General features: G+C 38.6%; 1 protein-coding gene across 2 annotated transcripts in view; it reads right to left on the reverse strand.

Moving 5' to 3' along the window:
- Nucleotides 1-14,058, reverse strand: part of Cops2 (COP9 signalosome subunit 2) — a 30,886-nt gene that overhangs the window by 6,832 nt on the left and 9,996 nt on the right. Inside the window, exons 2-9 of one of the 2 annotated variants that reach the window (XM_028892685.2) lie at nucleotides 13,568-13,681; nucleotides 12,228-12,305; nucleotides 7,858-7,983; nucleotides 5,244-5,333; nucleotides 5,052-5,129; nucleotides 3,031-3,205; nucleotides 2,299-2,477; nucleotides 2,140-2,192 (exon numbers count right to left, since the gene is read on the reverse strand). In XM_028892685.2, coding sequence (XP_028748518.1) covers nucleotides 2,140-2,192; nucleotides 2,299-2,477; nucleotides 3,031-3,205; nucleotides 5,052-5,129; nucleotides 5,244-5,333; nucleotides 7,858-7,983; nucleotides 12,228-12,305; nucleotides 13,568-13,681 — 893 coding nt within the window. Of the gene's footprint in view, nucleotides 1-2,139; nucleotides 2,193-2,298; nucleotides 2,478-3,030; nucleotides 3,206-5,051; nucleotides 5,130-5,243; nucleotides 5,355-7,857; nucleotides 7,984-12,227; nucleotides 12,306-13,567; nucleotides 13,682-14,058 lie in introns of both variants that reach the window. The other variant, XM_028892684.2, reaches the window with a different exon arrangement.

Here is a 14,058-nt window from a genome sequence, read left to right on the forward strand (position 1 = left end):
TTAGGAAGTATTACTTTCTTACCTACCCCAAAACACTGTAATGCACAACAGGAGGCATTTTCAAGTAGTGAAAACATTGCACGCATATTTTATCTTACATACATCTATATTTTAGCTATACGAGATTTTCCCATTAAGTAGATTTTATTTTTATTTACTTGCTTGAGTAAAAGTGTATCATTATAATGACTTTTTGAGTTCCACTATAGATGCTTCACTGGGGGTAATGAGACATAATAAATACAGCATAATTATTACTCTGTAAAAGTATGACAAAGCAATTCTTTAATGTATTTTATTGTACTTAACCGATTTATGTAACATTAGTTTCTAATCAAAACTTTCATTATTTCCTTAATCTTTATTGATTTTTAGCAATCCAATGCTATAAACAAAATATTTTAAAAGTATTCTTGCAGAATACTCAGGTGGTGGTGGTACATGCCTTTAATCCCAGCACTCATGTGTAAGACGAATCTTAAAAGGTCTTATTAATAAGAACAAACTCAGGGCCAGGTATTGGGGTGAGTACTGGAAGATCAGAGAGACAGAACAAGCCACAGTGAACCTCACCTCACCAACTTTTCAGCTGATCCTGTATCCTCAAACTGGAAGCCTCTGAGTCCTCACTCGAATGAATCTCAGCTGAACTGCTACTAAAAACCTAAAAGCCTAACCAGGCTCTAGTTCCTGGTCCTTATACACCTTTCTGCTTCCTGCTATCACTTCCCGGGATTAAAGGTGTGAGTCACCATGCCCAGTGTGGCTTTGAACTCAGAGATCTAGACGGATTGCTGCCTCTGGAATGCTAGGATTAAAGTTGTGTGTGCCACCATTTTCTGGCATCTATATCTAGTGGCTGTTCTGTTCTCTGACCCCAAATAAGTTTATTAGGGTGCACAATATATTTGGGAACACAATATCACCACATTTATTTGGGTCTGAGTGGCTGCGGGCCCGGGCAGGACTGGAGATAATTCCAGCTACACTCATGAGGCAGGAGTTCAAGGCCAGCCTGGTCTACAGAGCAAGTTCTAGGACAGCCAGGGACAGAAAGAAATCTTGTCTTGAAAAACCAAAAAAACCAAACAAATGCTAAACTCATTTAAAAGTATTTCAAATGTTAATTTGTAGCAAAAAAAAGCAAGATAATCTAACAAATATATACAAATTAAACACTTGAAAAAAGATTAGAGAAGTGTCCTTTCACAGTCAAACAAACTTGATTCAACAAATATTTAAAGAAATTTAAAATGTGAGCAATGGAAGAATATATTGATTAGTATAGCAATGTAAGGTATTTACAGGAAACTTCTCCCAAAGACTTATTTTTACTTAGGACTAAAATTAAGGTTTCTTTTTCTGTTTTGGGGGCAAGGTCTCACTATGTAGCCCCAGCTGGCTTGGAACTCACTATGCAGACCAGCCTAGCCTCAAACTCACAGAGATCTTCTCACCTTTGCCCCACAAAATGCTGGGATTAAAGGTGTGTAGCACTACGCCTTGCCCTAAAAGTTGCTGTGTTTTTTTTTTTTTAATGTCATTTTTATCTTGTTGAGAAAGTATGTTGTTTTTTATGCCTCTTATTACTGAAAATTTTTTATTTATCTTGGACTAACTCACAACTGACTTTAGACTGAAGGTAGGCAGAGGTATTAATATTGAGAAACCAAGTTTTGAGGTATTTCCAAATAGTTAAAGCTGTCAGATATGCCACATACACAAGCACATGGTTAATAAGAAAACAAACAAAATGGAAATAAATAAAAGAAATAAATAACAACAACAAAAAAAAAAAAAAAAAAAAAAAGAAAAGAAAAGAAAACCAAGATGGGCCTGGTGGTATAGGCTCAAAAGAGGCCAAGGCAGTAGGATTCAAGTTCAAGGCAAACCTTGGCAACTGGGTTTACTCTCCCATACTGGAGTCAAGGAAAACAAACCAAGTGAGACTTTATACATAGTCCGTGACTAAGAGAAAGCACAATGGCTTCAAAAGATAAAATGATGTGGACTTTGGGCCTTTACACAGACAGACAAAAACCAGAAGCTGACTGTGAAGTACTCTCTGCTGTGGTCTGCCTCCCCCCCCCCCCCCCAGCTGCTTTAGAGAAGGCTGCCTCAGGGAAACATAAATCTTACCTTACTAAATTTGTCATTGCTAGAATTTCTGGATCATTTTTATACGGCTTGGCCTAACAAAGAAAAATAAAACAAAACAAATTATGTATGCATACTGAGAGAGTACCTCTTATTTCCCACAAGGTAATCAGCTAGTAAGAACTGAAAAAATAGACATACCTCTTGTGAGTCAAATGGATTTATTCCTGATTTCATTAGCATATTTGCTAAGACCAAATATTTTAAACAAGTGGTTCGTCTTGGGCTTCCTGATTCATCATAATTCTTGAAAGCTTCAAAAAAATCAGTATGTGCCTTTTCAAATTCACCTTCTCTCAAGTGCATTTTACCACCACACTCTGCAAAGAACACACAGGAGAAAGAACACTTTCAGCTAGGCAAGAACAAGATTAGTTTATGAAGATCAAATGAAGGTGACTGCATTGGCTTTTAACTGTACGTCCTGCATGGTACCCCCAAGCAGCCCTGGGTAGTGACAGTATTTAACTGTACGTCCTGCATGGCCAAACCCAGGGTAGTCCCAGGTTTAACTGTACGTCCTGCACGGCAGCCGCAGGGTATACCCAGGGTTTATACCTTTATTCTATAAAGCAAGTTTACTGAATACCAGCTGTCACTGCAAATCTTTACCACTTCTACTGAATAGGAAGTCATCTCTTATGTCATTACAAATCACCAGTGTTACACTGATACGGTGACTTTTTTCTAAAAGTACCTTTACTACCATGACCTTGTTAAGACAAGGACCCATGTTAATTTCTAACAGATCACTTTATGACTTTCATACTTTACCATTTATGGTCAGTAAGACAGAAACAACCTAAGAGTCACCGAGTCCCACTCAGTGACTCCCGGTATCTTCCCTTCTACTTCTCTCTAACCCAGACTTGCCTCTGATGACACCCATGATCAGTGGGTGAGGGATGGCAGACTTGATATGAAGTGATTGCTCATAGAGTGCTTTAAGCTTTTTGTTGTTCTTCTGTGCTGTGTACATTTGAATCTCCAAAGCATAGATTTCTAATAACTGGGTACCTTTTTTCAGGTCATCTTCTCCATCATCAGTCTAGGAAAACAAGTATTTTTAGACATGACAGAATGCAAGGACAACAGAGTAATTTTTATTAGCATTAATCTGGGAACCTTATATCCTCTCTGTATAAAAATGCATTAGATTTTACTGCATCATGGCTAATTGTATAGTGACCAAAGGAAACTTCATATGCCTTTACTATACTGTTACTGGATAGGGAAAAGGGCACCACAAGTTTTTGTGTGTATAAAATATTTGTTTAAAGAAAAGGACATTCATTTATTCACTTAGGAAAAACTGTGTGTATACCATATGTGCATGGTTGTGCATTCCTGTGTGTAAGTCAGAGAAGAACACCGGGTCTCTCACTGAACCTTAAGCTCACTGTTTATTCAGGTAGGCTGGTGGTCAGCTAGTCCCAGCAATCATGCTTTGCCCCTGTTCCCAGCATTGGGGTTACAGGCATGCATGGCCACATTGACCTTTATCAATGGGTGCTGTGGATCTAAATCTGTGTCTCCGTGCCTCCTTAACAAAAGCGTTCTTACTTACTGAACCATCTCCCCAGACTCATACATTAAAATCTGATGTTGGAAGGCCCTTGCCGTCAAGTCATCCACCCTTCACATGGTCAAGGAGGAAGCAATTCCCACAAGTTTTCCTCTGACCTCAACATGTACTCTGTGGTATGTACATGCCTGTATACCCTGCACCCACTTAAATGTAATTAAAAAAAAAAAATCAATGTAGCTTTATATTTTTAGCTAGGAGGTATACTAATGGTCTTCCTTAAATCTTCACAATTGCTTTAAATTCTTATTTTCAATCAAGACAAACTTCCCCAGTGCATCTAGGGAAATAAAAGTATGCTAAACTTCTCATCTCAATCTTTCTTCAGTATGTCAATCACATGGTGACCCTGAAAGATGCTCTCCAAACGTGAGCCTTAGATAGTATATGGCCTATAGTAAAATCTATAAGTATTACTAAACAAAAAATACACACACTAAACATAATTTATTGTTTGAGTCTTTGAACTTAAAATGCAGTTTAGTTATCCATTAATAAATCATAACCAGATTACCATACATCTGTCTCAACACAATTTCTCTCACATTAGACACATTAGAATACATCACACCTGTGCTATATTGGATTGCAGACATATAGACCATCACTCCAAATTTATCTGAGAGTAATGCTACAAATGACTTTTATGTCATGTATCAGAATATAAAATGCCTTTGTTATTTATATTCATAAAAAACTCCTCCCCTATATTCTTAGAGCAAATAAGTAAATACAAACCTTACTATGTATTACATATTACTACACAGTACAAATTTACTACATATTAGAAGGGGCTTATTTGCTCACTGAGAACTATACCTCATTCTATGAAGGGTAAGAACTGAAACAAACCATTTGGATCAGAGGTCTCAACCTGTGGGTTGTGGCCACTTGGGTAGAGTTGAATGACCCTTTTACAGGGGTCACGTGTTAGAAATTCTACATATCAGATATTCACATCACAATTCATAACAGTAGCAAAATTACAGTTATGAAGTAGCAACGAAAATAATTTTATGGTTGGGATCACCACAACATGAGGAACCATATTAAAGGGTCACAGCATTGGGAAGGTTGAGAACCACTGATTTAGACAAATACAGAAATCAGAAAGTCACCATTACCCCAAAGCAAATACTCCTTATATAGCCCAGGCTGGCCTTGAACTCATGATCTTTTAAAAACTTATTATGCTTAAATTTAATATTTGGGATGGATGCTTGAACACAAACATTTCTAAATTAATTAAATACTATTATTTCATGTTTTTATCATAATGAAATATTAAGCAAAAAACAGGAAATGTTACCTGACAAGACTGATGTAACTGGCGTAAAATTTTTTGAAGCTTTCCATATTCTTCTCGTTCTAAATATAATTTTCCAAGCTGTAAAAAAAGATTATTAAGATCAAACACTTTTAGCAGGAGGTATGTATACTTAGACACTTCATTCAAGTCACCCACCCACTCTTCAAAAGGAGGAACAAAAGCAAAGGTTACCTTTGTGTTTGTCTTAAACCACAGTCTATCATTCTTAGCATCTTTCAAAGCTTCCAATGTTGTTTCATAAAATTCCTGCAGTAAATCCATCTGACATAAAAAATCAGAATTCTATAATTGTAAACAGCAAATTTGTACCTGTTAATAAAGTTAATTTGAACAAACTAAAAGTGCATCTTTGAACTTTAATACATGTAAGATACACTACTTGTTTCTTACCAAACGTCTTCTATAATCCAAAACATAAAAGAGATCATGTTTATAACTGTTAAGATGTTTTTGCTTGTTTTACAAATCCAAGAAATATATTTTCTCATGTAACTACATGACAATAAGTTCTAATGCCATAATAATCAGGTTTGTCCTTCCCAATCTAATCACTCATCTTGTACCAACAGAATGATATGCTGTACTTTTAAAGTATACACACATTTTATTTACTCAGTCTTTATATCTTCTATAGAGGAAACACTAAGCAAACTCAGAGAGAGGGAGAGAGGGGGGAGGGAGAGAAAACACACACAACAGCACTCCTCCTATCAAAATGACTTTGTTCTTCTGTTTTGAGACAAGGTCTTGCTCTATAGACCAGGCTTTCGGTGATGGAGTTAACCTTATCCTCTTCATGCTGGGATTACAGGTGTGAGCCACCACACCTTGTGTATATTTTTTGAAAAGTCCTATTTTTCTCTCAAAATGTGATTAGACAATTAACTGGGCTGCATAGCTCTCAAGTCATAGGGTAACTTTGGAGCTGGATGGAGGAAAAGTCTAGTTAATTTTATGTGGTAGTTTAATCACTACCAATTCACTAATCCGTGTGCTTCTCCCCCCATAAAAAGCATTGTTTCAAACCATCTTAAGCTCCTCTACTAACCCTCTTCTATTCACAGCTTTGATCCTGGTAACTGGATCCCTTAATCTCTATGTACCAGAGAGGAGAGAGAACCAGGAGCGCAGGGGAGCCTGACATTCTCAGGATTACTGACAGCATGGAGTAAGTTAGAATACCACTCACATAATAATAGTTCCTCGGCCTTTCAAAAGGCAAAAAGCTCTCAGATAACAGCATACAGAAGCATACAACCTTTTTAAAATTATTCAATTCTATTCCTCTGACATTTGGCATATTTATAAACACAGTACTAAACATGTTCTTATGATTCTTGTTTGTAAGCACCAAAAAAATATTCTCCCGCTTAATTTAGTGTTATTTATTTAGATATAGCGTATCATGCAGCCGAGGCTAGCCTTAAACTCACCTTTTTCCCGAGGGTGGCTTTGAACTCTTTCTTATTCCCACTGCCCCCACCTGGAGAGAACTGGAACTACAGGCATGTGCCACCAGCCAGGCTGGTCTCATTATACAGCAAAATTGCCATATGTAACTTACTCTAGAACCATCATCATCAAGCGACAAGGCTATTGTCAGAATAGCCTTGTTCTGCCCATTTTCAGAATAGATGTGGAAAATACAAAGAATGACAATAAACTATCTCAAGAAATAAAAATAGCATCTGGCTAAAAAAAAAATGTGTGTATGTGTGTTTCGGGGGGAATGATGAGGCTGATTCTAAGAACACTGGCCAGGAGTACAAAAAGATACCAAATGATATAGAGAATATCTTGTGTTCAAATACCAGAGGGTAAGAAAGCTTAAAAAAAATTCAAGTAGCCAGGTGGTGGTGGTGCACGCCTTTAATCCCAGCACCCGGGAGGCAGAACCAGGCGGATCTTTGTGAGTTCGAGGCCAGCCTGGTCTACAGAGTGAGATCCAGGAAAGGCGCAAAGCTACACAGAGAAACCCTATCTCAAAAAACCAAAAACAAGTAAAAACAATCACAGGAAAAAAAGAGGAATGAAATACATAAAACCATCATTGCCTTTGTTAACCACCACATTCTAGAAGAACCAATCTCCTTTGCTCACCTCCCCTTTATCAGCTATCACCATGCATCCTTGATTATAGAGCACCTATCGAGACTGTCACAGGATAAGTACTTCTCAAGGACTTTAATTTAATCAAATGTCATAACTTGTGACTGATGTTCAGTATTTAACACTCCCAATGGCTGAAATGAAGACTGGGGGTGCAGCTTCAATGGGAACAAATACTTGCTTAGCGTGCTCAATGCCTAAGTTCAGATGCAGATACAATTTCAACAAAAACAGCTATGATAGGCGAATGGAATCTGAATTGAATACAGATCGGCCCAAGTTATTTGTAGATAATATTTAAGGATCTAAAGATACTACTAAAAAGAGATTAGGCTGGATTTATTACCTTTAAATATTAATTAGTACCAGAATCAAGAAAACAGAACATATTACTTTTACAGCACACTAATAATTATTAACTAGGCCTTTTCTTTAAAAAAAAAAAAAAAAAAAGTCATGGCAGCCATGGTGGCACATGCCTATCAGCACTTGGGAGGCAAAGAGGGCAAGTCTAGGTGCCTAAGGCCACCCATGACCACAGTTAGGAGGCCAGTTTGGACTACATGAGACGGTCTCAAAAGGAAAAGGAACCAGCACAGCAGCAGCACCCCAAACCCACAGAACCGTTACTTTAAATAACACATTGACAACTCAAGAGGAAAAACTCAAGTCTAACCTGTTTAGAAGTGGAGATATAATCAAGGATAGAATTAATGGACTTTTCAGAATAGTTCCTGGTAACTGCACTCCGAATATAGGTCAAGAGTTGCTTATATCTGTTCATCATTTCTGGAAAGTTTGTCTGTGAGGAAAGAAAAATGCATGATTGGAGGCAGGAATAGATTCAGCACAAACCACTGCCCACTGAATTGGAACTCGCATAATTCATGATATGCTCTTACAAAGGAAGAAGAACGCTATAGACATGCTACCTTACACACAAGATGACACAAACTAATGTCAGAACTCAGCCTACTAAACAAATGAAACTTGTATATTTTCCAAGTTTCAAATATTATTCTTCACTGCACAAAACTGATTAAAAAACAATTAAGATACCAACTAAATAACTATGCAGATATCAACTATTTCTCCCCTAAATAAAGATTCAACCTAACTTTCTAACAAGAGTAATATGTTTCATTTCTCCCTTGAACTGGCTGGCTTTCCATAAGGTCAAAGAACCTCCTTCAAGTTTCAGGACTCATCTTATGTAAGAAAATTATCCCGGTGTGGGGTGGGGTAGTGGTGGGGAGGATCTGTGAGGAGTTGGGAGAGGGGAAACTGGACTTAGAATATATTGTGTATGTATGTATATGTATATACACACACACACACACACACACACACATATACATACATACATATACACACACACATACATACACACACACACACACACACACACACACACACACACACACACACATCTACTTTCAATTAAAAGAAAGGAAATCATCCCATACAGGGCCCTACTCATAGTAGACACAGTTAATGTTGCCATTGCGACAGTATGTTGTACGGCTGTTTATAAACTGTTTTGGGTTATTTTAGGACACAAGAGAGCTCTGGAGAAACAAAGGGATACTAATGAAATGCCCAGCAGTTAGATCCTATTTGGGGAGTGTGTCATGTAAGTCAATGTTGGAGTCTAACTGTATAATCTGGTCTAGTCTCTACAATCTCTTATTGCTACTAACCTCTTTCATTGATTGATTTTTTTCAGGGAAATGGTGCACTGGCAGGTATAAATACTTTCTTCTGGTTATTAGGGTAAGGATTAAAGGAATGAGAGTTAGCTACAGGCATCTGTTTTCCTAACTACGAAAGTTTCATGAGGACATAACTAACAAGGACTATCCTATAAGCAACCTATTAAACCTGAAGTTAAAGACTGCATCTTAGAAAGAGAAAGATGATGAGATAGGATGTCTCAACTTTGACATTACGTTTTGGTACTAAAACAGTATTTTAGACGAAGGTACTTAGGAATTATTTCTCATCCTATTTAACTGTAAGCTCACTGGTGCTACACTGCATCCCTCTCAAGTGTAAGTCAAAGTAAGTCCTTTCTTCCTTAAGATGCTTTTGTAAGGGTAATATCACAGCAAAGAGAAAATAATATACTCATTCCTGCCTACCCCACCCCCATTATCTGTGAGGGTGTGTAAAATAAAACTGCCCCATGGCATGATGTGGAGGCCAGAGGACAGCTTGTGAGAGTTGGTTCTCTCTTTCCGCCACATTGGTCCCAGGGATTGAACTCAGGCTGTCAGACTTGGTGGCAAGCACCTTTCTTTACCTGCCCATACTGATTGCTCTAAGACACTCATTTTAAAAAGTTATGTTAGATGGACATGGTAGTGCATGCTTTTAATCCCAGCACTACGGAGGCAGAGGCAGGTGGATCTTCGTGAGTTCAAGATCAGAGTGGTCTACAGAGCGAGTTTCAGGACAATCAGGACTAAATAGATAGACTGTCTCGAAAAACAAAAGAAAAAAAGAGAGAAAACTAAATAAATATATATATGTGAACAAATAGAGGCAGGGACCTTAAAATTATGTTAATTGTAATTAAAGAGTGAGAGATTAAGTAAATTGGTTGCACACAGAGCAAGTGAAACAGAACCTTCTAACTGTACTGCCCAACACTGCACAGCTACACAGGTCCTACTGTGGATCCAACTAGAAATTGGGCGCAGGCACCAGTAACTACTGTTGTGGTCTCCTACTTACAGATGCTGTGACAGAAGCAAACAGTAAACTAGGAAGACAGTACCATGATACAGCTAACCCTTTCTTATCTTTCCCAGCTCTGATCAAGGTAAAACAGAAAAACCAAGTCTTGAGGGTAGTCCACAGTTTAAACGGACTAACACCAAAGCCACTGTTAAATGCGAAGATAGCAAGTTTTAAGGAATCACGTTTTTTTGCAAATCACAGCACCTTCAAAGTTGACATTCAGCATTTAATGTTACTGGTTTTTTTTTGTTTGTTTGTTTCGCTAATTCACCTGCTGCTTCTTCCCTATTTCTCTAGGTTATTAATTTAAGGAACATTGGTGTAATATCATCATAAAAAGAAACAAATCACAGGGGCTTTGTGCAAAAGCACACTTTGAAGTAGAACCAGAAAGAGTAAATACAACACACATAATTTTCCTTTGTAAGCTAGATTTAAATTAAATATATAAAATATTAACAGTGTAGATGTTTTGAATGGTTCTGATATTTGGGGTCAAAGCCTGAGCTCAAGGAGCCACTCTTACTAAGTATGGGAGATGATGCCACGGTCAGAGAACATCTGAAAGAAGCTACAGGAAGAGTGGAACAAGCCAGGCCTGATGGCATGGAACCCAAGTGCTAACCAGAGATGGGATAGAGAAGTGACCAGGAGAGGAAGGAGTCATTCAGAAATACGGACACCAAAAAAACAAAAGTGCTAACTGGTTTGCAGGAACCTTTCCATCAGCCTAGTTCCTGGACCCGCTAACAGCTTAGCCTCTGTTCACATGCACTCTCACTTTCTACCACATTCTATAAAGGCAGTATGGAGACACACATCTGTAATCCCAGCATCCTGAAGGCAGAGGCAAGTTCAAAGTTAGCCTGGCCAACATAGCAAGTTCAAGGGCAACCAGGGGTAGATAGAAAAGCTTTTAAAATAAAGCCAAAGGAGAAGACAAAACAGTTCCTCGATCCCTGGTGATGTAAAATTCCTATCTGCAATTAGTTCTCTTTATTATGTGTGTATGTGTGCACTTAAAGGTGCATCTGTGTGTCTGCAAAGGGTCTCTCAAAACCTGGAACTCACCAGTTTGGCTAGACTGGCTAGTCACCAAGCCCAGGAACCCTACTGCCTTTACCTCCCAGCACTAGGATTACAAGTGTGTGCTCAGATTTTATGTGGGTTTTAGGGACTGAACTCAGGTCTCCTTATACTTGTGAGAAAGTCTTTACTGGAAAAGTGATATCCTACCCCTTTTCTTCTACGTCTACCCTGCACTCTTCACTTTTGTTTGTCTAGTTTAAGAAAACTGATGATTGGCATTCCATGAAAATATATCAAGGCAGATCCAGCTTTTCAATGAATCACTTACTAGAGTATGTGAGTACCTACCTACTAAATGCTAACTACAGGTGAAACTACAGTCCTGCTCTCACAGAGCTTATAGCTCACTTGTGGGGAAGGATACAGAGAAAAGTCAATGAATAAGCAAGTCACAAAGAACAGAGACAGCAGAAGAGGCCCTCTAGTGGGCAAAGAGCATTAGAGCAGAGCCATATGGCTGAGAGAAGTGCATATGAGGCAGAGGCAACATCAAAGAGGTCTCTGGGGGCCACGGTAAAGACTTTGGATTTTATTGAGGGGCAATGAGGACCACAGAAGATCTGAATGAAAGGATGGCATCATGTGAGTTACATATTAAAAGGATGCTCTGCTATCTGTGAGAATAGCTGTAGCAGAGCAAGGATGGATGCAAGACCATCTACTAAGCCACTGCAATGATGTAGGTGAGAGATGTCAACATGGACCCGAGTAGCAGAGTATACTACCATCTTCTGAAGGGACTCAGGCTTTCTTGATCTGTTGATTGATTGTTGGTGGGAATACACAACACAGGTCTAAATGCTAAAGTAATTGGCTCCAGTCAGTGGAGAAGAGTTCTTGGTAATAGATGGAATTTTTAAACTCCAAGATAAACCTCCAAAGCAAGTTTTTCAAAAACCTACAAATAATGCTCCTGTAAATATGCAGTAATACACACAATGCACATCTAAAGGATAAATGTGCCCTACAGAAAACAATTTTTATCTTCTATTGATTTAAACTAGTGGAAGGAGAGGATACAGGAGGGGTTGGAGGGAGGAAAGGAGAAGAAATGATCTAACTATTTTAATAAGAATTTTAAAAAGAATAGATCAGCACTGCTGTAGTCATAATTTTGCAGCCACACATGGACAGATGTCAATATGAGGTTAGAGAGGAGACATGGGGTATGCTGCAGGAGGCACGGTGAGTTTAATTTCTGAGAACAAATCTTACCAACTTGAAGTTAATCTTGATCATCTGTTTCAGTGCTTTGAACCCCCATTCTCCCTTCTCACCTTCGAGCTCCAAAACCTAAAATGGGGAGACATTTTTAGTCTTAATATTAATGCAGTATTTTTGACAACCAGTGTCTAAGAATTGAATAAATTTTTATAAGCTATTCATGAAAATTATTTTCTTCCAAATTTCACTAGCTGTTAATGTAATTTTAAAAAGGATTAAAAAAGAGATTACTTAGGACCCTTGGGTAAGTGAGTTGACTCTAAAGCTCTGTCATATAAAAGGACTTACTTGATTACGCAGGCCCAGAAAGAACTCCCCTACCTGAATCATCTTTAGTAAGAACCACCACTGTTCAGAAGCCAAGAAATCAATGTGATTTGTTCCCAGAAGCAACAAGATTATAGTAATAATAGTGCTGACCACGAGATTGTTTCTCTAGTGTGGTTTTCAGGACAAGGACCCTGCTTTACCAACAGCTTAATTAGAAAAGACAATAGGAAACCTTTCTGAAATAAATCCACAATGCAACCCTTCTGGCAGAATTATCATAAACATCAAACACACATTTCTGAAATAAATTACTTTGGATCTAATGCACATTTATTTGGAAATAAAATGCCTGCTTCATGTGTTGGACACTTGGTCCCTAATGGATGGTGCTGTCTTGGGAGGTTGTGGAACCCTCAGGGTAGAGCCTAGCCAGAGAAAGCGAACCACTGGAACTTGTCTGGGGCACTATAACCCAGTTCCACTTCAGGTCCCAGTCTCTCTCCTTGCTTTTGGTTGTCTTAGTCACCTTTCTACTTCTGTCATAAGACACCACAGCCAAGGCAACTTATGAAGGAAGTGTTGAATTGGGTGGACAGTTTCAGAGGGTTAGAGTCCATGGCACAGAACAAAGGTATGACACCAGGGACAGCTGAAAGCTCACCTTGATCCCCAAGTGGGAGACAGAGAAAGAGAGATAATGGGCATGGCATGGACTTTTGAAGCCCCAAAGTGACACACCTCCTCCTCCAAGGCCACACCAGTTAATCCTACCCAAGTCCCACCAACCAGGGACCAAGCATTCACACATATGAGCCTACAAGGGCCACTCTCATTCAAACCATCACACTGGTCCATTGAGATGGGAAGAATCCCAGTAGCTGTTCTGGCCAATACGTATTCCCTGCTATGAGGGACGACTACGTCCTAAAGTGAACGGAAATACTTTCATCCTTGTTTTTGGTCAGATATTTGGTCAAAGTAATGAGAAAAGTAACTGATATAGCATCATTAACAAAAAACAAACAAAAACCTTCAAGACATAAAATCAATTGCATAGACACCTTTTGGAAGCTGCTTAGTGCTGCTTTTGGGTCATCTTCTTTCAATGCTTTGGAATTATAGTACTGATTTTCCAAATCCACATTGGGCTCAGAGTTACTATCTTCGGAGTATTCCTGTATATTGGAAAGAGAGAGATAACAAATGAGAAAAAGAAACTCAAAAATGGCACTACAAAAAAGTGAATGCTGCTAAGATAAAATATTATTTTTGTATATAACAACCTTGAACACTGATCCTATTTTAAAAATGGAGAAGGAATAAAGTATACAGTAGATATAAGTTATTTTTCTAGGTCGAAACTAGCACTTCCAAAGGCTGTGAAGGGGCAGAGAGGACAAGAGTGCTTGCTATGCAAGCATGGAGCCCTGAGTTTAAATCTCAACATGAACGTAAAGAACCAGGATAAGTGTACGGTGCCTGTAACCCTACATCACGTGGAGCTGTGAAGTGAGCAGAGAGAGGAGGACTGGGGGGCTTGTGGCTACCAGTC

The sequence above is a fragment of the Peromyscus leucopus genome, chromosome 4 (genome assembly GCF_004664715.2).
Source record: "Peromyscus leucopus breed LL Stock chromosome 4, UCI_PerLeu_2.1, whole genome shotgun sequence".
Classification (NCBI taxonomy): domain Eukaryota; kingdom Metazoa; phylum Chordata; class Mammalia; order Rodentia; family Cricetidae; genus Peromyscus; species Peromyscus leucopus.